The sequence below is a fragment of the Rousettus aegyptiacus genome, unplaced genomic scaffold (genome assembly GCF_014176215.1).
Source record: "Rousettus aegyptiacus isolate mRouAeg1 unplaced genomic scaffold, mRouAeg1.p scaffold_m13_p_2, whole genome shotgun sequence".
Lineage (NCBI taxonomy): Eukaryota > Metazoa > Chordata > Mammalia > Chiroptera > Pteropodidae > Rousettus > Rousettus aegyptiacus.
Window position 1 is genome coordinate 11,228,008 of NW_023416295.1, and position 24,932 is coordinate 11,252,939.

Genomic DNA, 24,932 nt, shown 5'->3' on the forward strand with positions numbered 1-24,932 from the left:
TCTAGAGACTGCAGAAACCCCTTTTACCTATAGTTTCATAGTCTCTTTTTCCCTTTAAAAAATTCTGAAAACTCATAACCACTCAATGCTTCAGCAAAATAAATTAATTACTAGCTTAAAAATAAACCTTCAAAATTACGAATTTATTGAAAACAGAGTAGAAAATAGATGAGCACAGTAAAGAAAACGTTATAATCATTTCACCATAGACACAGGCATATGACCAGTTTGTTAACTGTCTCCACTACTTACACATAATTACATACGAAATCCACTTTTTCTTTTCTAAAGGAAAGTAATAAAATCATGATATTCCTAAAAGTTTATATAGACATTAAGGATTTTAAAGACCATAAAAGAACTAAGTATCAATAATACAGCTCGTGACACTGAAAATTCTAAATCATCAGACAGTTATTATAACTCCGGGCCTCACCTTCAACTTTGTCTGTAAGAGTTCTTTACTAGTAATGATGTTGGTCACCTCTGTTTCATTTAAGCCATGAACAATTGCTGGACCTCCGAGAGTCGCATATAATGTAACAACTACAGGAAAAGAAGGACAAGTTAAACATTCAAACATTTCACGGGAACAGTAAATATAAGCAAAGCCTCTGAAAGCAGATGTGAATCATAATGGAGCGTAATGACCATAAATCGTTAGGGCCACAGTTTATGATCAAACTGTGCTGTGTTTCTCTAAATTACTTTAATATACTAAACAACATTATGCCTACTCACACTTCCCTAATTTCCCCCAAGATTTGTTATTTTAAAGTAAAAACTTTTTAATTTTCTTTTGTTTTACCTACAGGTTTGTTACTCTAAAACTTGCATATTCGAAGGAATTGTATCTGACCTCTAAAATGTCAAAGTCTTACTTGGTACGAAAATATGCGTAATACCAGTAGTTAACACGCTGAAGGTCAGATTTCAGTATTACACATTAACAGCACGAACAAGCATCAGTACTGCTTATTCTAAAGTAGAAAAATCTAAAGAAAAACATTCTTAGAAATGTTGAAATTAAATAACAATAATGTGGATTTTTACTTGCTTTCTGCCTAACTCAAAAACGTTAGACTTAAGCGACTTTCAGAGATGACAATTATTTTAAAGCTTCTTGAAAGAAACATTTTGTAAACCCTAAACCTGTGAAAACAAAAAGGTATCCCAGTTCAAATAAAACAACTAACCAACCAACCTAACACACAAAAACAGTGGAGGCATTTACAACAAGAAATCTGATCAAAACAGCTTTTCTGTTTCATGTGAAGAATAAGGCCTTGTCCCCACCTGACATCACGTTTTGGCACCGAGGCCTGGACTACCTCGCAGACGGAGCTGTGAGGACCGCTCAAGCAGTTAACAACACAGCAATCTTGTCATTTAATTAACCTGGCGCCCAGGTCCAGTGCTGGAAGGTTTTAGAGCTCAGCGGCTATACTGATAGAAGCACGTGACAAAAGGACGCTAATTCAAAGGGGACTTCCTGAGAGAGGAGAGCAGGGTGACGGCCCTGAGGAGGAGGCACCGTTCCTGAGACCCCGAAGGTCCTCCATCAACAGGTTCAGGTTCCCTCATGCTACACGGACTGTCCCATGTGTCCCACAGCGGGTTCCCTGTCCGAAGCAGACCAACAGTTCTAAGTTCTCCACTGACCGGATGCAAGATGAAAATTAACATCAGAATTTTCATCTCTTAAGAATGAAGTATTTATAATAAAAGTGAGTCTCATCTCTCCCACAATAACAAAAGTCCCCTCCTCCAGAAAATAAGCAAGCCTGCTTACGCTGAAAATTATACATAAAGCACGCCTGGGCAGCGATCATCCATTCGGCCCTGGTTTCGCAGAAGATGGCAATGTTGGTTTTTGGTTTCTGACCCAACACCTGTAAGCCATTTCCAAAATTAAAAGCTCTAATGAAGACATCTTCATAGGAGAGCCAATTATAGTGTCCGAGAATAACCTGATGAAACAAACAAAAAAACATATAAACAGCTTTCAGTGTAACCAAAATATTAACTGCCAGAAAACCAGGATGTGTTCTAGATTGACGGGCCAGGACGTTATATCTGTGTGTCATTAAAGTATTTTTAAACGAGAAGCTGGTCAGTGAGTGGCATGGATGGATCTTGAGATAAACATGCTAAGCAAACTGAGACAGAAGCTGAAAACCACATGATATTGCTCATAAGTGGGATATAAAACTGAACAAACATAATAAACAAACAGAGACTCATGGACACAGACAGTGGATTAGTGGTTACCGGAGGGAGGGGGGAGGAGGAGGCAGGTGGGGTGAAAGGGGCCAAATAAGTGGTGACGGAAGGAACTCGAACTCCGGGCGGCAAACACACAGTGCAAGACGTATACGACTTTCTGTTGAATGATACACTTGAAATTTATCTGATTTTGTTAATCAATGTCACGCCAATAATTTTTAAATCTAAAAAAGCTAGAGGTCTACAGCCATGCCACCCTGAACACGCCCGATCCCGTCTGATCTCGGAAGCTAAGCAGGGTTGGGCCTGGTTAGTACTTGGATGGGAAGCCACCCAGGAAGACCAGGTGCTGTAGGTGTAAAAAAAAAAAATTAATTGTGAATTAAAAGTAAAAAAAGCTAGGAAGTGAGTTTCAAGTGAAAAATCTATTTTGAAAATCAGCTATTGTGTGATATTTTCTATAACTATTCAAATTTTATGCTAAATCTTCAACTGTGATTTTTGTGTGGTTCCCCCCCACCCCCACCAAAAAAATATTAAGTTTGATAGGATCAACTTCCTGGCCCAATGGTCATACGCTAATAATTCATTTACAGATTTTATTTACTTAAATAGTTTAGATGTTAGTTCAAAATTTAGTCTAGTACCAAATACAACCAAATACCAAAATTTTATGTTCCCTTTTCTTATGAATTCCTGAATTTCAATAACAGATGCTAACATACGATTCACAAAAACAAACTGGCCTGGCTCAAGCTAACAGAAATATTTACCACTGTTCAGTTTGAACAGCTGCATCTAACTCCGGATAAGCGAAGTAAGCAAGTCTATTTCCACAACCAGGTGGTCAGTTCTGCTGCGCGTCAGAGGCCCTCTGCAGAAGCCTTCAGCACTCACCAGCACCACCGGACGTCCACCTCGGTAACAATCTCCTTCTCAACTGCTTAACATAGTTTTTGTCTACAGAAATTTTCTCCACCTTAGATCAGACTATTCAGTCCTCAACTACATAGAGATTGGATAAAAGCCTCCTCTCACTGCAAAAATATACAGATAGTTCCCAGACATGGCTGTATCATCACGCACCTTAAAATCATTTTCAAAAATGCATACAACATTTAAGAGATTTCAAAAAATAGGCTGAAGATAAAAATGGGAGAGAAAAAAAAGGATAAATACTGCCCTCTAGTGTCCGATTTCATAATGAACTTAAGAAATACTCATATTGATAAGGTAATTGTATTTAAAATGCTTATTTAACTTTAGTGGTCCCAAACTCTCACCTTGCTCTGCACCCCCACGAAATGCTCAGCACGGGGAGCTCCAATGACTTCAAAAGGAGCTCTGTGGGGGTGAGAAGACAGATGAGAATTTGGCCGAAATGTGCAGGAACTGGATTACAATTATTAAGAATTTTAATTCCCAAGCATGAGCTGCCTCCTCCTCCATTCCAGAATCTAAACGACACGCTTTAGAAGTTTCAGAGGATATGTGATCTGAAAAGGCATTAGATACATAATCCAAATATGTAAATCTACGTGATGGTGCCACCGTGTGGCAAAGAAATCAAATCATGAGGATAATTCGAGGATGATCAAAACCTGAGTTTCGTTTGATTCTTTAAATCATTGAATCATCTCGTTGTGTTGTTCTTCATAAATATTACATTTAAAGGACCCCCGATTTTATCTGACTTGGGCTGGGCAAAGTTTCTCATCTTAACTCTGTCCCTATGATGAGCCCAACCTGAGATTAAAACCAATTTACTTGCTCCCTGCCTAGACTGCCAGACACCGCTGCACACCCAACCTTACTAAACTGAGAATCACAGGGCTACCCCCGCAGTGACCCCATGCCGCTTCCCCCTCACCTTCTGAAATGGCTATTTCAAACTTTCTCTCTACTCTGATGCCCTCTACCTCCTCCTTTCTCCACTCCCAGATGATGATATCTCACACTTTGCTCAGAAATTAGAAATTAAACAGAAACTCCCTGATCTTCCTAACACCACTTAATAACCTGCACACATCCGTACCCAAACCTCTGTGGCCCCTCATGGTATGACAATGGTCAGAGTGTCCCTCACAAAAGCCAAACTCGTAAGGACTTCGCTTCAAAGAGCTTCCCACATTGCCGTCTCTAGCCCTGACCACCCCACCCCTTGGATATCCAACTTACTTTCTACCTGATTATTCACCTAGGATGTCTACCAGGCGTGCCCCAAAGCCGGCCACTTCTTCCCACCTCCACCTGCCATCCTAGTCCGTCTCTCTCCTGAACTAATGAACGGTGACTGGCCAACTTGCCATCCTTATTCCCCTATGGCAGTGAGTGGTTTTTTAAAAAAAAATATGCCGGCTTACTCATCTGTCCAGCAGTAATGGAGTCCAATCCTCACCTTGGCCTTTAAGGCCCCAAGGGACCTGGATGTGGCAGGTCTCTCTGCTCATCTCAAGCCCTCCTCCTCTGACTCATTTCCTGCACATACAACTTTGTCCTTTCTGTCCTTCAAACAGGCTAAGCCAAGGCAGGAGCCAGGATCAGGCATGAAGCAAGCAAGGCCCCCGGGCACAGACTTTCAGGGGGCACCGACTCTCAGGGTCTGAATGTCCTCTTACAGTCTGCATCCTTAAGCGCCTCACCTAACCGGGCTCGTCCCTGTGTGGGAGCCACCGCCCACCCTGTCCCACCGCACACGTGGCTCGTTACCCCGACCTTCGTGAAGCTGGCTCCTGCTGCTGTTCAGGCCTCCGCCGGGCCGTGACCTACCCGGAACGGCCATACTTCATCTCCAGTCGGCTGCATTTCTTCACAGCAGTTACTAACTGTTGACTTATTCTTTACTGTCTCTTCCTCCCTTACAAACACAAGATTCGCGAGAAGAGCAGCCTGCGTGTCCCGTTCGTTCCCGTCTCCCTGGTGCCGATGACAGCACCTGGCACATGGCAGGCGCTCAGCAAGTATGTGCCAAATGTGTGGAATGGGGGGTACAACTAAACACAGCCTCACTTCACTCCAGGCTTTTTGGGGGGGGGGGGGGTGGTGTCTTCTGACTTCTCTCTCCTCTGGCACTTGCATTTTTAAAGAGACTGCATCAAAAAAAAAAAAAAATCCACATCCGTCTGATCATTTCACTCCCTCAGCTGCCTCTGTTCTGACCGCCCTGCAAGCGCACATTTCCTTTGCCGACCACCTCGAAAGGACTGACCCAGGACCCAGGAAAACGCATGCTTCGTGCGGCTCTGGGAGTGGCCCAGGGGGAGCCTCTGAGCAGCCTCTCCATCTGCACACTCACTGTGCTCTCACATTTAGTTTTCTGCGCTTTTATTCCACGGCAGGTATAACACACAGGTGCGTCGTGTCAATGTTATCACTCGGACCGGCGCTGTCGGCGACACAGGAACTTAATTTACTCTGGTAGGAACCTGCGACATCAGATGTCTGATAATGCTGCTGAGGAGGGAGGGTCTCTTACCTCAGAAGAAAACTATAAAAATAAAATGGAGCTGACACACAGAACAGTCTACACGATAAAAACACACAAACACTTAACCACTCAGGGCCCTAAAGAATCAGTCTAATAGAGACCAAGTTTTCAGGACACTGAGAGTTTAACCTCTGGACGCACTAGCATTTTTTTCTTTTTTTCTTTTTTTTTTTTTACTTTAACCATTTAAAGTGGAAATATTTCAAAATTATACACTTCCTGCCTTCTTTGGCAAAGTATACCTGGTTTCATTCAGCTTTTCTCTATGCAAATGAAAGTTATTATAAGCCAATTACTGTAGGGAGGCAGAGAAAGTGAAAACATTCGAGAAATCAGGATGCTTGGTAATAACCGCGGATGACGATGAGGACCTTCACTAGCATTTACCACACGCTAAGTAGCTGCAAGTGTCAGCTTATTAAACTCTCACAGTAATGCTGACAGTTCTCATTATCCCTGTTTTGCCCAGAAAGGATAACTTTCTCAAAGTCACACAGCTATCAAGTGAGGGGACCAGAATATGAACCAGGCAGGTGCATTCCAGAATCTAAGTGTTAGTCACAATGCTTGACCGCTCCTGGGCAGGCGAGCAGGTGGCCTGTAGGAGGAGACAGGAGCGAAAGGGTGGGGGAGAGGGGCATGGCCCTACGGTGGCGCGTGGGGGGATCGGGCTCCTGGTTTTCCACCTGAGCCATTAGGTGTGTGGCAGTGCCTTCGATAAATGGGGATCTGGGAGAGGAACGCATACGGAAAGGCCAGCCAAGAGTTCTGTCAGGGAGAGCAATAAAATAACCAACTCACAAATCCTGGCCAAGGGACGGCCATTATAGAAAGCAATTATGATGTCAATGTCCTAATAAGTCAGAAAATAAATATCACACACATATGCAAATGTGACTGCAGCAATAAATAACACAACTAACAGCAGGCACTGAGCGAGAGGAAAAGGAAGCCAAGTCAACTCCCGGGAACAGAAATGAACATGTCTATGATCTTTCTGGATCCTTTTAGAAGGTTATAGTGAAATCTCTTTGTAAGCACTATCATCACAAGACTCCTATTTTCTTCTCTCTAATGTGTACAAAACAGAAGAAAAAATTTTTAAGTGTTTCTAGTAGTTAGATCACAATGCTTAAACCAGCTTTGTGCTCTTTTCCATTTCAGAAACAGACATGCAAAATTATTTTATTCTTTGCAACTTTGTTCTATTTCGGGTACACGTCCTTTAGAGACGCTGTGGAAACCAATCATTTCATTGTTCTTCACTTCAAAAGACCGTGGAACAACACGTTTCCTGCTGGGAAGGTGGCAATCGGGAGCCGCTGACACACATTCCAGGTGCTTGACTCTGCTATGGTTTTACAAAACCAGAAGCGACTTTAAAGGATGGGCCAACAGTCCTGGAAAAGCTTGCCAAGCCTCAAGAACACTGCGCCCTCTGTTTCTCTGCCTTTTGTTTTTCTACGTGTGCCCCCTGGAGAGAGACCTGTCTTGGGGAAGCTGACGCCACCCTGTCGGCCACCCCATGGAGGGCGTAATTAGAGGACAACCCTCACCAGGGCCTTTCCGCTTCCACTTTTCTCTTCCGTCAGGAGCTCAAAACAGACTTTTAGGGTAGGATGGAAACAAAGCTTCAGAGCTTGTTAAGGGGAAATAAAGGTTTGTGCACCTTTGTTTCGGCCCCGTCAGATACATTCTAGGGTTAATCCCCAAAGCTCGGCCCCTCAAAAAAGGGAGGAAACTTTTTGATGTTGCTACATCATTCGGAAACTATTAAATACTTCATCAAAAATGCGTTTGCACTGGACTGTTGGGAAGCACTGTGCGGAGAAGCCACAAGGCCTAAGCAACCCCACTCTTACATCTGCGCGCCAGTCGTGCGAGGTCCCCCTTTCCACTATCCTGTCGCGGCAGATGCTGTTACTGCTGCAAGACGATGGATGGGAAGAAACCAAGAGGAGAAAAGAAAGACCAGCTTGTTTAACACGCGGCTGAGATACCGCTGTCCGCTGTGAAGACAAACGCCCACAGCTGCCACGCAGACCGACAGAAGCTAGCGCCTTGGATAACCAGTGGTAAGCATACCTTCTTCCTGAGGAAAGCTAACGGAAAATATCTGCTTCATGTATTATACACAAAACCTAAAAGTTCATTTTACTTTCTAATGAGCCTAATTCCACACAAGAAAAATATAGTATGTCTTCCATATGAGCTTGAACAAAGACTTCCAAAAGTCTGCTGAATCACAAATGCCGATTTGACGGTGAATGTCAGCGACGGCAGACCTTCTGATTGTAATGCAGTACAGGCAGAAAACGTTGCTTAAAAATCGTTTTCCTCATCTTCTAACTTTTTTATTTGAGTTCAAATATATCTCTGTTGAATAACCAATGAGTATAAAGGCACCATGGTCAGGAAAGGGAAGAAAAAGCCATGTGAACACACACACACACACCACGAATGGCTTTCCTTGTGTCCAGTGTTATCTGGCCATACTTAAGGAACACCTATGATAGCTCTGAGGTTTTATTTTGTCCTAATTATACTGATACCTGAATTAAGAAGGAATTTCATATTCATCGTATTTTTCTCCTTTTTAAAAACTTGGGGACTCATTTGCTGCTATCAGTATTGAATGACTGAAGAATAGTACTAGCCCCATAAAATCCCTATAATACGTGTGGGATACTCGAGAAAAGTTAAGCTTCCTGCCAAAACAGGTCTTCTGTTATATGTGCTTAGATTAAAAATAAGAGAACCCAATCAGCATTCGATCAAAAGACGAACATGAATGTGTTTTAGAGATACTATGAGAAGCACAGAAGAGAAGGCAGAGGAGTAGAAAAACTCGGTACCTAAAAAACGCAGTGTTTTCGGTGCCTTTTACAACTACCAGCTCTCTCAAAAACAGAATCAAGGATGGTGGTGTGCCATAAAAAGTAGCAACTAAATATGAAAAAATCAAACACCATTAGTGTTTTGCAAATGACAGAAGAATAATCAAACATGTTTAGCTATGACTTCAATTTCTAGAAATGTGCTGTGAACTCCAGCTAGCTCTTAATTTAGCAGAAAAAAATCATTTAAGTGAGGCAAAATTAATCAGCGAAAGAAATACAGAATATGGCTTAAAAGTAGAGTGACCACATAATTTAACCAAACCACTTCTGAGATTTAAGGGGGAATGATTAGTGTCAGAATGACAAGTATAAATCAGGACCATTCCAGGCAAAACAAGGTGAAAGGTCACTATTTAAAGTGAGGAACATTTACAGATTCCCGTCTAGAGTTAAAACAATGTCTGTAATTTCTAGGCGTTACTGACACTAACTTGCTTCATGTTTAAAAGGAAAGGATTGTGAATTTGAATGGCTAGGGCCAAACCAAACGTAATGGGCATTAAGGAAGCCCAACAGCAGCCCCCTGGCCCTGCGGTGGCTGGTGGCCTCTGAGTGTTTCCACCCCACCGTGTGATTATTTGGACTCTCCTCCAAAATCAAAGTCCCTCTATGACTGACAGAAAAAGGCACCTGGAGTCACCACATAGGGGAAAAAAAACAAGGGGGAAACAACTTTGACTAAACAGGTATTAAACTGACCAATTTATCAACCAACTACAGATCATCTTACTGCCTCAAAAAAGTTTTACCTCCAATATTTACCTACTGGAGTTTCAAGGACTGCTGATAACAAAGTCATGCCATGTCTATAGTTATGTGCACACAAAGGGGGCGGGGTGTTCTAAGGAGTCACCTCACAGGGCGGATCTGACCAGGAATTCCTAAGTGGGCAGGTCACGTGGGTAGTCACGCCCAGGCCCCTAACTTCAGTGAGAGGTTTTAAGCCCTGTGCACAGTTCTTGTGCATCTAGGTTAGCACACCTCTGAAATGCCAGAAGTAATGCTCCTTGAAGAGGTATTAACCCTCAGAAGAGGACATAATCTTATTAACTTTCCTGTAATCCAATCCCCGCCTTGCTTTCTCCCACAGCCATGTAATCTCCCTTACAATCCCTCCTTAATCTCAAATGGGTAAAAAAGAAGCTGCAAAACTGTTATTCTGCAGAGCATTTGATATTTTGCTCCCTGGCGCGTCATCAGTTGGGATACAATAAACTCATAAAAACTCTGCACAGGTTTAGGCGTTTCTTACGCTGGCACTTACTACCCTTCACCTGCTGCACTGCTTCATCGTCTAAGGCTGAATGCACCCCGAATTTTTCCCACTGAAATCCCAATAGTGACATAATAATAAAAGCTAGAACAGTTACACTAGGTGCCATGAACTGTTCTACGCACACTGTGTGTGTGTGTGTGTGTGTGTGTGTGTGTGTACACATTCACACTTAATCCTCTCAGCCACTCTGAGTGCTGGGATTAGTTTATGGGGTGTGGAGCAAGACAGCCTGGGTTCTAGTCCCGGTTCACGGCCTTCTGGCTGTAATGTCCCTGTGTAGGTCACCCACCTATCTATCTGCCTCTGTGTCGTCATCTGGAAAGTAAGGATGCTCATACTGACTCATAGGGCTATTAAGTCTGAAACAAGATGATAATTATGTATAGCTCTTACAATACCATGGCTCAAAGAAATGCTAATATCGGCAATGATATTTATCTCCATATTATAGAAGAGAAACTGAGGCAAATATGCTAAATAACTGTTCCAAAGTCACACAGCTAGTTAAGCGGAAAAGCCGAGATTCGAACCCATCATCTGTATCTGGGGTCCAGGCTCTTAACCACTATGCTACACTGCCGCTAAGGATGTCTTATCCTGTTTCAAATAAAAAATAGCAGCTGCTTCTATATTTGTAAAAAGAATCTTTTTAAAACCATGCAACTCCCACAACCAAAGGACCAAGACATTAGGTGACCAATGGAAGCTATGCTAAAATCCGAAACAGCAGGTCCACCCCAAAACCCAGAGCAATCTCAAGCACAAACAGGTGCTTCTGGAGGTACCGGGAGTTTTGGATTTCACGCCCCAACGGCCCTAGACATTCTATTCCCAGTCCTGGCAGACACTGAGGGTCAGAAGTGCCCCGCCACCCCAAAGTGGGTATTCTCGGTGTCTTTGCAAAAATTCAGGAAAAGGAGGGCCGGAGTATAGAAAGAGATTAGAGTGCAGTCTAGTCCTTTCCTGTGGAGAGCGGTTTTGCAAGCAGACGAGGTCCTTGCCACCTGTGAGGCCAGCCAACGGTTGCCTCGCCTCAACGAACCCTCCTAAGTCTGGGGAGGTGCGGATTGTTCAGGGAACAATGCGGTGTTGCTCCAAGACGGGGAAGTACGCTCACAGCCCTCACAGCCGCGAACACACTGCACGGCAGAAGGTCATCATGGAACGTGGGTTAGGGGACTGTGCCAAAGACGATGTTATCCGAGCCAGCAACTGTGTGCTCTGGATGTAGAAGCGGCCCGCAAAAATAACACTGCGCCGCTGCCCATCGCCAGCGGGCAGTGGTCCTCCTGACCCCACCTGTGTCTCTTTTTTCAGCATCTCCCACTCAGGTATGAAGCTGGACGTGGCACTTCCCCACCCTGTTTCTCCCGCCACATCAGCAAATGCCAAAGGAAGCAGGCCGTGCTTGGCCCTCGCCGGCACTTCTAAGGGTACATTTTATGCAGAGGAAAGTCAAAGGCAATGAGAGGTCACCTTACCTTTTTAAAAATTTTTCCATTTGGTTGTACTTCATCTTCCTCATTTAAAACTTCACGTGTTCCCAAGAGTTTTTTGTTCTTGAATTTGTTTTTTGCATACATAAAAACTTTATCTAGTGTATCACATCCAGGGTATAATACTGAGGCCAAGCCATCCAAACTGTTAATAGATCTGTACGCAGACTCGGGTTTGGAATTTACAGGCTTTGCTTTAATTCGGTTTGATTTTTCTTCTCTCGACTCAGACAAAAAATAATATGGAATGTATGTTAAAATAGTATAAAGTGATATTATAAAATGTATAAAATATAAAAGAATGGGGTTGATGGTCTGTTTGAGCTTCATGGTAGGCGGTTTTGAAGATACGTGGGTATTCATAAGTACTCAAAAAGTAGCATTAACAGATTTCCGTAAGAATCTAGAAGAGAAAGAAAGATATTAATTCAAAATCATTTTTTAAATAACTTTAAAGAAAATTCTTCATATCAGATAACCAAATGAAGATTTTTTTCCCATTGAGCAGCAGCTAAAATACTGGCCTGTCTATTCTTGATATTTCTAAGAGACTCATCTGTACCACAGCTATTAATAACAGAATTACCACAGAAAACTTTCCACATCATTCTGTACACAGGTGGCTTTTCCAACCTAATCCCAATTCTCCACAAACACCTCTACTGGCAAGGAGAGGGTAAGCCAGAAGACCTACAAAAGAATGGAGACCGAAAATATACTCATTTCCTGTTCTCCAGTGTCTCGTTAGGCAGCTACTGCGGATCCTGCTCTCCTTCCCAATGAGCCATACTCTCACTCTAGGCAGCAACAAGCAACTCAAGCTGCAAACGACATAAATTCACTTCTCATAGCGGTTCCAGACATATTTTCAATTTAGGCAGGTTAAACTGTGAACCAAGAAGGTGGTAAACTTTGGTCATTTTATACTTTTCATTCATCAGATTTACTGAGAATCTACTATGTGCCAGATACCCTTCTAAGTGCAAGGAATATAACAGCGAAAAGTCTAAGTTCCTCCTGATACCCACACATTCGTGGGAGAGGTGGACAAACACAGTGTGCGCACACACGGACTAGGCTGTGGCCTCCGAGGAACTTCTCTGAAACAGGCCAGCCAAGTTACTGAACGAAGAAACAAGCACAACAGAAGCCACAGAAGCTGTGGAAGAGGGGAGGGGGCTTCAGAATTTGGAATTGCTACAAAATATCGAAAATGTCCAGTTTAAAACAAGAAGTTACCAGGCATATGAATAAACAGGAACGCATGACCCAAACATACACAGCAAGGGAAAGCAGGCGACACAAACCGTCCTTCAGAAAGAAGGCCCGAATGTCAGACTTAGCAGACGAGACATCAGAGTAGCTATTATAAATATGTTCAGAGAACTAAAGGAAACCATGCTTTAAAAATTCTAAGTCCAGTTCTGCAATTTTACAAAATAAGGAACACATTTGCCTGTGCACACAGGTGGTGAGAAGCCAAGACTCCCAAATGAAGCCCAGGCTGTCACCATTTCAAGCTGTCTTCTGTGACAACGTATGCACAATACTCTGGAGAATGAGCCCATAAGACTCTGGATTTTTGCCAGAAAGGGCATGCGGGGAGCCTCTGAAGGTTTCTGCAGAGGAGGATGGTACAAGGAAAACAGATGGCCATGCTACTTCCAGGACATAAGAGCTACCAAGAATAGATACACCTTAATAACGCGGGAGAATAATGTTATCTCACTATGGACTCTCTCTGAAATTTAATTTTGCATGTTTGTGTTTTAAATTAAAAAATGATATTGTGATTTTTAAAAAAACTACCTTTATCCACAGATACGACTGTACATATAAAAAATCCTAAGTACTCCCCTAAAAAAATAAATAAATAAATAAAACGAAGAGTTCGGCAAAGGTTACGGGAGGTAAGTTGAATATCCAACAATCGTGTTTCTCTACAGGCCAGCAGTGACTGATCAGAAAATGAAGTTAAGAAAAGAATTACATTTACAATAAGACTATAAGAAATACAACTTAGAATTAAATATAACAAAGTGCAAAATTTGTACTATGAAAACCACAAAACGTTTAAAGATATTTGAGACCTAAATAAATAGGAAAAATCCTGCTTATGGATTGTAATACTAAATATTGTTCAAATAGCAACAATCCCCAGATCAATGTACAGATTCAACACAATCCTTATCAAAATCTCTGCTGACTTTCATATAGAAATCTGTAAGCTGATCCTAAAATTAGCATGGAAATTCAAAGTAGCCAGAAGACCCAGAATTTAATTTTATAAAAGAACAAAGATGGAGGGTACACACACCTCGATTTCAAAACTTACTACAACGCAACAGTAATCAACACAGTGTGGTACTAGCGAAAGGAAAGACACATAGATCAATGCGATAAAATTGAGGATCAACAATCAACCCTTATATTATGGATAACAGATTTTCGACAAATGGCAAGAGAATTCAACAGGAAAAGAATAGTCTTTTCAAGAGATAGTACTGAAACAACTAGGTATCTACATGTAAAACAACAAAGATAGACCCCTTCTCTTATACCATACAAAAAAATTAACTCAAAATGAACCACGTAAGAGCTAAAACTATAAAACGAAGTACTAATCAGGAAGAGTACAGTAAAATGTAAGAGGCTGGCTTCTTCTTGGACCAAACAACAACTTATGATCTTAAAGTCTGGGGGAAAGGAGGGGAGAAGAATGGAGATTTTATATAGATCATAGCACAGAGTTTGAACATGTAACAAAAGCAGCGGTGTTCATGAAACAATCAGCCACCCAAGTAGAGCAGGGTGGGGATGAGGAGATGAGGGCAAGGTGTTTTAAGGCACCAAATTGTAAAGGTCAAACTGTTGTGGCCTTGACGCCAGGGAAGGAACTTAGTTTGTGTTCCAGTGTACACAAACGCAGCTTTAGAAAATAACTGTATGCAGTGGATAACTAATCTGAAGGCACAACCTGGAAACAAGGAGATGAGATAAAAATAATAATAATAATAAAACAGCCAAAATAAACCTTTACTCCTCGATCAGGAGGCCAGGGTGGTGTGACATGGAGCCAAGCGGCTGGGATTCCCAGCTCCTACCCGCCCAGAGGGTGGTGGCGACGGTGGCAGCCATTACTCCAGCCCTTCCCACCATCTGCCTAAGACAATGAGGACGGTTTCTGTTTCTGAATCCTGAACGGAATAAAGTCACGAAGTAACACAGCAGCAGTGAAAGAAAGGAAAACAATCCTGGTGGCTTCAACTGAGACAGATGGCTGGTCAGTGGTTTAGATGGTTGGTGGAAAGGAAATGAATCAGACTCTTGAAAATAATGGGTTTAAGATGCCAGCGAGTCATCCAGATATATAAACTGTGAAACTAAGAAGGGTCGAAGCTAGAAGCATACATTTTGGAGTCAAAATGAGATGAACGATGAGACTGCCCAAAGAGAACATGGAGGAAATCTCCAAGATCAAGTTCAAGGACAGAAAACTATGAAGGGAAACTAGTGCCAAGACCGAGGAGGCAAATCTCACTGAAAAATAAAGTAGGAGAACCTGGAGGGGGCAGTGTCGCGAAAGCCAAGGGAAATGAGAGCCAGCAAGTAAGGGTTCGGTGGAGTCACATGAGCCGAGATGGTCCAGCTATGTGCCATTAAGACACTTAATTTTTCTAAAATGCTTTAGATAAAATAGGTAAACAGGTCTTTGGCTAATTGATTCTTGTTTGCTGAAACAGGTATGGAAAGTCTAGAGAACAAGGGAACCAGTCACAGGCACTTTACTATGTCGTCACACCTTAGAAAGAGTATCTAACCTTTCAGAGAGTAAACATGGACAAATAGATCCGTTCATCTTTTCCTTCACATCTTCCGGGTTTCCAATTTACTTTAAGAAGGCCTCTTCCACCCCAGGGCTAAACTAATGGTATATTTTTTTTTTCCTAGTACTTGCATAATTTAGACATTTAGATCTTTAATCGATATGGATATTGTGTAAGGGAGAAAGCTAACTTCTTCTTTCAGACGAACTGCCTGAACCATTCGTTAAATAAGCCACATTCCTGTCAATTAACTAAAATGTCATCTCCGAAAATAAGCTCTCACGCTCTTCTGCGTCTGGGACCCGTCCACTGCGTTGCGCTCACCACCCTAGTCCCAGTGCAGATCTGCAGCGGTCTCGCTCAGCGGCGATCCACGAACCGACCGTGTCGGGACGGCCTTAGAGGATATCTGAAATGAGCATTCCTCAGACATGGCTCCCCCTCTCTCCCCTCCTCAATACTATACATCGAAAACGCTAGGGCCAGACTCACTTTAAACAGCATCGGTGTGATAGGCATGTACACTAATGCTTGAGAACCTAACTGTTTTAACTATCTGCTAAGACCCTCACTATCCTTATTTTTCAAAATTTTCTTCTCAATTCTTACTGATTTATTCTCCCATGTAAATTTTAAAGATTTAACATTTCTATGGCGAAACAATTAAAAAAATCAAAAGGAAAAACAAGATTCGGGGTGGGGCGGCACCCGACAAAATACACAGAGCTCCTATAAATTTAAAAAAAAAAAAAAAATCAAGCAACACCAAGGAAAACCAGGCAAAGAATACATACAGAGAAGCCAAAAAAGACGAAATGCAGATGGCTAATACACATAGACAATATGTTCTCCGTAACTTGTAATCAAGATTAAAACGAAGCCATGCCAATTTTCATCCAACGGTTTCACAAACATGTAGAAGACCTCAGTACCCAGGGCGCCCTGGAACAGTGCGGCAGGGTTCAACACGCACACACGAACACCCTTTGCCATCCCCCATTCACAACTCTCTTCTACAGAGAAGCAAGTGCACATTAAGCACATCTGAACACGAATTCGACCACTCATTTATTTCCCGAGCGTTTATTGATCAGACTCCACAGCAAGCACCCTTCCAGATGATGGAGTCACAGTCATGAACAAAACGTGAGAGGTAAAGAGACCATGGGCAAACAGCGATAAATACTAGGAGGTGATAGGAGCGAATGAAGCGGGCTCAGGGGAATGAATGTCCGGGGAGGAGAGGGTTGCTGCTCTGCGAAGCGGTTGGGCACAGGCACCTCAGATGTCACGAGCAGACGAGAGAGGGAGCCACGTGGACACCTGGGAGAAGAGCATTCTGGTGGCGCCCAGGGAGGAAGGGGGACAGCGAAAGGGGAAGAGGCCAGAGAGGACACGGTGAGAATGGAGCCGGACCCCAGACCACCGCTGAGAACTGTGCTGACATGAGCAAAATCATCTGACCTACCATAAAAAGGATGACCCTGGCTGCTGAGGAAGCAAGGAGACCAACCGCGAGCCTTTGCAGGGATTGGACATGAGATGACAGTGGCTTTGAACAGAAGAAGGATGAAGGAAGTAGTGAGAAATGACCTAATTCTGACTCTATTTTGAAAGTACAGCCTTACATACAGTGAAAGAAAAAGTCAAGAGTGACTTAAAGGTTTTTGGCTTGAGACATTGGGAAAAAAGTTGAGCCGTCATTTACTGAGAAAGGGAAGACTGCAGAACAGACTGGGGGAAAGGATATTCAGTTTTGTGGACCGTACCTTCGGGAGTGCTTAGCATCTTGATCGTATTTACAGCCCTGAGACTGGCTGAGACAGCCTAGGATGCGAGAAGAGGTGCGAGGGCAGGTCGTGGAGCAAGTCAACATTTAGAGGGCTCGAGGAGGAGAGGGGAGGAGAGGGAACAGCCATCGGAGCATGAGAGGAGGGGTCAATGTTGGCAGAGGAAAAGTGGGAAAGGCGGAGTTCCAAAAGGACACTGATCAAATTTACACGTTACCTACAAGTCGACGAAGATAAGGACTGAAATGGAAAGCAAAGCCCCCATGAGATGAGACTTCGAACCCATTAGGATAGCTATTATTTAATTTTTTTAAAAAAAGACAACAGGTATTGGTGAGGATGTGGGGAAGAAACACCGGAACCCTTACGCACCGCCGGGGAGGATGCACAGGGCTGCAGCTGCTACTGAAAACAGTGTGGGGGCTCCCTGGAAAATTAAACACGGAGTTACCATATGATTCCACTGCTGGGCATGTTTCCAAAAGAATGAAAAGCAAGGACTCAAATGGCTATCTGTACCCCAAAGTTCATAGCAACATTATTCATAATAACCAAAAGATGGAAACAATCCAGGTGAATTGGCAGGTGAATAAACAAAATGTGGTGTAGACACACAATGAAATATTATTCAACCCTAAAAAGGAATGAAGTTTCGATACATGCTACAACATGTATGAACCTTGAAAATATACTGTATTAAGTAAAATAAGGCGGATACAAAAGAACAAATATTGTACAATTCCACTTGTATAAGACACTTAAAATAAGCAAATTCATAAAGATAGAGAGTACAATGGTGGTTGGTAGGGGCGAGGGGGAAGGTGGAAATGGAGCATTATGTTCACTGGGTAGAGTCTGGAATGATAGGAAAGTTCTAGAGATGAATGATGATGATGGCTATACGACAATGTGAAGACACTGAATGTCAATCAACTGTACACTTAAGGATGGTTACAATGGTAAATTGTTATTTATATTTTACTACAATAAAAAAAATCCAAAAAAAAGATGACTGAGAATTAGATATTAGATTTGACCATGTGAAGGTCACTACCGACCTTGAAAAGAGCTGTGGTAAGGATCAAAGCCCAAATGGAGAGGGTTCAAGAAAAACTAGGAAGAGAGCTCTAAAGACAAACAGAGAAATGGGTGACAGGACAGGACAGGACAGGACAAAGCAGGTTCTTTTGTATTAAAGGTAAGGGATAGTGCCGCTTGTCTGCATACTGATGCCTGTTACCCAGCGGAGGAAAGAAAAGCATTGTGCAGATGAGTCACAGGCTTGGGAAGGAGAGGGGGAGAAGGTGGCCTTCGACGGGAACAGGGACACAGATGCATGTGGGTGGGGAGAAGTGGTAACGGGAGCTAGTGGAAGATCCCCTTCGAGATGCTTCTATAGTCTCAGAATAATTAATAGGAAGCTAAATCACTGGCTGAGAGGGCAGAAGGATGGTATTAGAAAATTAAGGAGAAAGAAAGTATGAAACGGTCATCTGGGAGACAGAGCGGGATCACCTGGCAGACCGACCAAGCCGGCAGTCCGCTGCACGGCCACAGCTCAGCTGGCGAGGCACAAACGTGGATCAGGCCGAGCGCTGCTCCAGCCACGATGGGCTTTACCAGGCAACGAGCAGACAAAAGGGCGCGGGGGGTACGGGGAGCCAGGGCACTATCTCCAAGGGAATGGTTATAATGACTCATCAGGGAATTTCAAGCTGAGGCAGGAATGAGGAGGGAACAGGTATGTGCGGACAGATCAGGTCCTGGGTCGGGTCACAGAAGTGCTACAGCTGAGGTGCGAAAAGGGAGAAACTGGAACGCTGAAGGTGACGGTTTGCGTGGCGTGCTGGGAACCGGGGTGGCGGAGGATGTGGAGCTGCTGTTCACGCGGGGTCCAGATCATAGTCATGGAGGAAGGGGTGGCAAGGGCAGACCAGAGAATGAGATCATTTCAGCAGCAGGATAAGGGACTCAAGGCCAACAGTACTGGAAAGGTAGTGAAACCAGTAAGAATCATGACAGGGTACTAGCAGAGTCACAGGAAGCCTGGTGTTCAAATACTTAAGGAACAGGGGACATAACTATAACAAGAAGGAACAGTAAAAGCAGTACAGTCTGAAGGCAAAACTTGAAGGACATGGCAGTATCGTTTCAGAGGTAAAAAAAACTGTTAAAGTAACCAGATTAGGCACAAGATAAGAGTCTTGCTCCTGCTAAACTCACGTCAGCAAACCAAAACAATGCTCAGCTTCTATGCTGGCTAGCCGGGAAAAGGAAGGCCTAAGTCAACCAATCGGCTCGTGCCTGCTCAGCACAAGTTACCTGACCCAGTTCCCATGTTCCCCTGATTCCCTGTAAGGACAGTAACCCTGCAGTGACCAATTAGCAAACGTCCAGGATAACTGCCTTGGATCTACAAAATTCCCTTGCCTTGTACAGCTCTCTTTGGAGCTCCTTTCTATCTTGCTTGACTGATTCACAAATCGCTGAAAAAAATCCTACTAGATCGGTAAATTGTGGAAAATTTTCTTTTAACAACTGAAAACTTAAAACAAGCTAAATCAATCAAAGAAAGCCCTGAGGACCTTATACATCCACAGTATGGACGATTATGCAGCCAGTAAGTTATACGTACAAGCAACTGACCTGGAGAGACTTTCACGCACCTTGCGAATTCTTTATATGTATATCTTTAAAAGTATATGTACAGGTATACAGGGCTTGATGTCTGACGATATAAAAAGGCATGGGCAAGTTTTTAAGCAGTTATTTCTAAATATTTAAATGCAGCTATGATTTAAAGCACATGAATTTTCCACCATGAAGAATATAACTTCCACCTTTACTCTCAGAACCGCTAATTAAAATAACAAGATGAGTCAAGTTTAACAATAAAAGAAAATGACTCATCATTATTTATACAATGATAAATAATTTAGCAAAGACATGAAGAAAGAGTGAAGACAGGGAATTAATAAGATGGTGCCATTTAACCAAGCTGCTAAAATTATCATCATCATGAAGGCTGAAGCACGGAAAGACTGTGCTTATTCTAACCAGCCTGAGAACTTTCTGAACTTTCCATCCTGGACACACATACACTAGACTCCCAGACAACCCTCTGATTTCCCCCAAAGGACTCGCATACCTAACCCACCTGACATCCACCCCGCATCCATCACCCGGGCCAGTGGATGCGACCTGACACTGACCCCCCGGCACCTTCTTCCAGATCACCTGACATCTGACTGGTAACCATCTGAGACCAATCCTAGAGCTGAGAACGCAGGACTGGTTCGTTTTCAATAATGTACTTTTTACTATAAGAACTCTCTTCTTTCTTCTTGGGAATGCTTCTGGGTTTTGCCTAGTTTCATTTCCGGTTTACAAACATTGAGACCCTTGAATAAATCTTTATCTTTTATTTCCAGCCAAAGCCTCCAGACTCTATTTGAATTCCTTTGACGATGCAGTGCCAGAGCGTTCTGGGGCTTCAGTCCAGTGCCACTGCTGGATCCAAGCAAGGCAGCTGCTGGAGCCCGTCATGCTCTGGCGACTCCCCGTGGACTGCGGGGCTCCAGCGGTGTGAGTTCTCCCAGCTCCGAACCTCCCTCCTTCAGTTGAGGCTCAGAGCTTTTATGCTTGGTCCTCTGATACCAGCTTTTGTAATGGGGACCCCTCCATCTAAGTCTGTTATGGAAGGACAGACAACCCCATTCTGGAATGCCAACTGGATTTACGACCATCCACTGCTAAATATTGGTCTCAATGGACTTCTGATTGTACCCAGAAGGACAATCTGGAATTACAGCAGCTAGTCTGGGGACTTCTTACCATACTGAAATTAGTATATTTACATGCACAGTTAGAGAATCTTAGAAATGTAAAGCAAGCTGAACTGGAGGCATTTTTCAACTGGTATTTAGATACCCCTAAGAAATTGAACAATTAAAGATGGTCTTAACTTTTCTTTTTGTCCAATCTGATGGCTTTCAGGGGAATTATCTTTACCCTGGGATCATCACCCTCTAAAGCTCCCAAAATGTTCCTTAGGAACTCCTGCTAGTTTTATATACAAACATTTAGTCCCTCCTCTTACGCCTTTTAAAGAATGGACCAATTTAGCCAAAATTATTTAAAACTCTAATGGCCATTAGGAAAAACTTTGTTTTAAGTCCTCCTCAAGAGCCCTCCCTTAAAGAGAGAATTCCGAACCTCTCTCAGGGATGACAGGATGCATTATTTGATTGACATGCAGAAGATTCTAAACAACAACTGGACTTTTAGATAAAAACAGTTCTGAAGGTATCCTATAAGAAACTCCGGCCACCTGAGTTTTTCCTGCCTAAAGCCCGACGAGATATTTGAAAGGATTTAATACCTTTTTTTTTTTTTATCAGAAATGTGGCAAAATCAGAAGCTAAAATTCAGAACCTGATTGAAATTTGTTTTAACCACCCCCCTCCCCACCCCTCCCCCCACCGCCCCGTCCCCCGCCCCAAGCTAAAATGCAACCTATCCAGAGGAAAAGAAGCCAATTAGGAAGATGTAGCTGGACAGGTAGATCAACCTATGATGTCATTTAAGTGAAATCCAATTCTTTAGGAAACTGAGAACAACTGTCCTTATCCTAAAATCTTTGTGAAACCAGAAAAGCAACCATAGAAGCAAAGGCCACCTATATTTACCACGCTCAATTCCTCAGACTGAAGGAAAAAAAAAAATAAAGAAGTTTTTTTTTTCTTTCTTTCTTTTTTGAAAAAGCACCAACTGAGGCTCTAGCTCCAAGGCTCCTTGCCAAGGACAAATACAAATCTTAATTGTCTTCTCCACAAATATTAACAAGAAAAAGCCTTAGCCATCTGAAAGAATAAACATAACTTATTTCAAGTGTTGTACCTGTCTCAGGCTGAAATTTTAAACAAAACTATCAGGTCTCTGGTTGCGATTGTCTATGTATGTATACCTCCCCAACAGTATTTGAATGGGATGGTAAAGAGCTGTTTATTTGGCTTAAAGGAATTTATTGCTATATAAAAAATTCTCAAAAATATAATAGAAATGAACCCAAATGTTTTTCAGGCTCACGTGATCTGCGAAAATGCATGCTATTTAAGCTGGTTTGAGTTCGATTTGGTTAAAATAGGCTCATCTTTAGAATTATCGGAATTAAATATAATACTTTTATCTGGGTTTACAAAAATAAGTATTTTAAACTTCTGCCATGTTTGACAAATCTCTCAAAAATTCAAAATTAAGCTCTTTTTCCAAATCTAAAAATAATGTTGAGATTTTTCAGAATGATCCCCCAAAGAATTTAAAGGACATCTCTCTTTTTATAAAATGGAAAAATAAAACTAATTAGGCCTGTTTGATTTGTAAAAATTACATGGGAACTACTCACATATAATAATGTTGTATTTGTATGCACATATTGTTAAAATAAATGTTCTAAAAGTTATATAAAATTTATAAGAGCCTACAACATCTTAATATAAAGTTTTCATTTGTAATTCTAGTTGTTACTTGAAAATATGTGTTGCAGAGAAAAGCAACTTTCTCTGTAAACTACAGTGGAACCAGAGATCTTTAACCATATGTCATTTTAAGTCTTTGTCACTTACAGTAATCGTATTACTCAAACCTCTTGTAAATGTTTCAGCTTCAGAGAGACTCGTGAAGCTATGACACTTGAAAATACAGGCTTTTCTGATAAACTTTCAGATTATACCTTTGAACTGAGTGAGGATTTGCATTCATAAAACTACTAACAAATAGATTAAGACCAATAAGGATTAATAGCATGGGACTGAATGAATTTATGAGGATGGTTATAATTTTTATGACTTTTTATCTGAAATAGTACTGGTTCTATAACCTTTTATTTTCCAGATATAAGGAAATCTTTTCTGTTAGGCTACCTATGGCCTAGAGCAACCTGGTATATGATCTTTGTATGCAGAATTAAAACACTTATTTTTTTTCTTCCTACTCGATTCCTCCAAAATTTGGAAACTTTCAGTGAGTATTCTTACTTGCACGGCAATACAGTTACTTGCCTAAGTTCAATAAGAATTCAGTACTGCATAATACAGCAGTTCTCACTCTCTCTTTACTGAAGGAAAGACAAAGGATTTTTCCTTTCTAAAATCCTAATTATTAACACAACTTTTAACAATGCTAAAGGTTTTGACTCTGGCTCCACAGCTCCTACCTCTCTATAAATATGAGACTGCACAGCTGGAAAAATCAAGATCGTTAGCCCACGTAAGTACTTCCTTAATATAACAAATAAAGGGGTCAAGAAACTCTGGACCAGAAAGTCCATTAAAGACTAATAAAGATTGAGTCATACTACCATCTGGATTAGATGAACTTTCAATTCACAGCTAGAAAATCTGTTAAGAAAATAAAAGTTTGGCCGTCTTTTAACTATCAAGCATGTATTTATTCTAATCTCAGAAAATGAAATTTTGGACCTAAAGACATATATTGGGAGGAAGAAAAAGAGGGAAAGAAAGTAACTGAGGAAAACCACTCAAGTCTTTGCCTTGAAGATATTTAAATTAAAAACTAAAAAGCAGCTGAACAGAGTCAACTAAATTTACAAAATCTTCAGTTATCTACCGAAATTTTAAAATTTCTTTAGTCCTTTTATTATAATAGTTGAATAAACAGCAGGACTCTTGGGTATTCTCCTTGAACCACAAATACCATCCCCAGACTTCCCTCATCCTGATCAAGATACATTGTTTTTAAATCTAGGTTTATTCCATTTTCCTTTTCTAGATAAAGTCCAAATCAGATGTTCTTAAAACAAAAATGGTAGGTGTCTCGGTGTAAATTCGAAGAGGAAACAAATTAGACAAGAGAATTTATGTCTTCTTCAGCTTGACACAGAAGCGGGGTTGTAAGGCATACATACAGAAGCATCCATGCCCGCAGACCCCAGTCTCGGCTCTCCCACGAATTACTGCGAGACCCTGTCCAAGTCACTAAATCTTCATTCGCTCACCATTAATGTTGATGGAATTCAACTAGATCTATTTAAGGCTATATTCTATTGATGCTTAGGACTCCCAGATCAATTTAGGAGCACTGACAGAAGAACCCATTTCTGTCTTCCAAAAAAGGTACTTTCCGCTGGCACACACCTTTTTTCGGGAGGAGGGAAGGGAGAAGGGTAGGAAATGAGTTCCTCTGCTTCAAAAAAAAAAAAAAAAAAAAAAAAAAGGTCAAAAAACACTCAATGAGAAGATTTCTAAGGTTCATTTCAAAAATTCTAACATTTTCCAATCGGATCGGATGGTCTCCATGGTGGGCAAATGAATAATGGATGCAAGAAGAGGCGAGTGAAGCCTTTACTTCCTTTTCATTTTGAATTATGTCCATGTACTATTCTTAACTACAGGAAAAAATACTTCTTAACATACAGTCTAAAGACAGTACGGGAGGCCTGTGAGAATGTGTTGGTCTTTGACACACTGATCCAACAAAGACAGAACGGGCTCAGAACTGGGTTAAGTTTTCTGATAAGCAGAGAACTAACTGCTTCAAAGCAACACACACACACACACACACACACACACGTTTTAATGCACTAGGCAAAATCTGGTTTCATATATTCATCCTGACCTCTTACATCTATTTGTGTCCAAAGAGCTGAAAGAACAAGAGTCAGGTGCCCCAGAAGAGGAAACTGCCAGATGGAACTTCCTTAGTAGAAGAATGTGTGAAGACTAAGGGCCACAAAAAAAATAAAGCAGCTAAGTCGTCCTTTACACAACAGAACGTCCCTCCGCTCTTACTTACTTAGGGTTGCCAGATTTAGCAAATAAAAATACAAGATGCCCAGTTAAATCCAACTGTCAGATAAACAGGGAACCGATTGTAAAGTACATAAGGCCCATACAATATTTGGGACACATGG

At 41.9% G+C, this 24,932-nt stretch overlaps 1 protein-coding gene and 1 non-coding gene across 4 annotated transcripts in view; one reads left to right on the plus strand and one right to left on the minus strand.

The window, feature by feature from the left end:
• Positions 1–24,932, minus strand: part of ACSL3 (acyl-CoA synthetase long chain family member 3) — a 65,218-nt gene that overhangs the window by 17,817 nt on the left and 22,469 nt on the right. For 2 of the 3 annotated variants that reach the window (XM_016156706.2, XM_016156708.2), the window contains exons 2-4: positions 11,371–11,788; positions 1,793–1,970; positions 437–546 (exon numbers count right to left, since the gene is read on the minus strand). In XM_016156706.2, coding sequence (XP_016012192.1) covers positions 437–546; positions 1,793–1,970; positions 11,371–11,748 — 666 coding nt within the window. In that variant the 5' untranslated portion in view covers positions 11,749–11,788. Of the gene's footprint in view, positions 1–436; positions 547–1,792; positions 1,971–11,370; positions 11,789–14,419; positions 14,538–24,932 lie in introns of those variants that run through there. The other variant, XM_036236410.1, reaches the window with a different exon arrangement.
• Positions 2,466–2,584, plus strand: LOC118614342. Its single transcript, XR_004956021.1, has one exon. It is a non-coding gene; the product is annotated as a 5S ribosomal RNA (ribosomal RNA).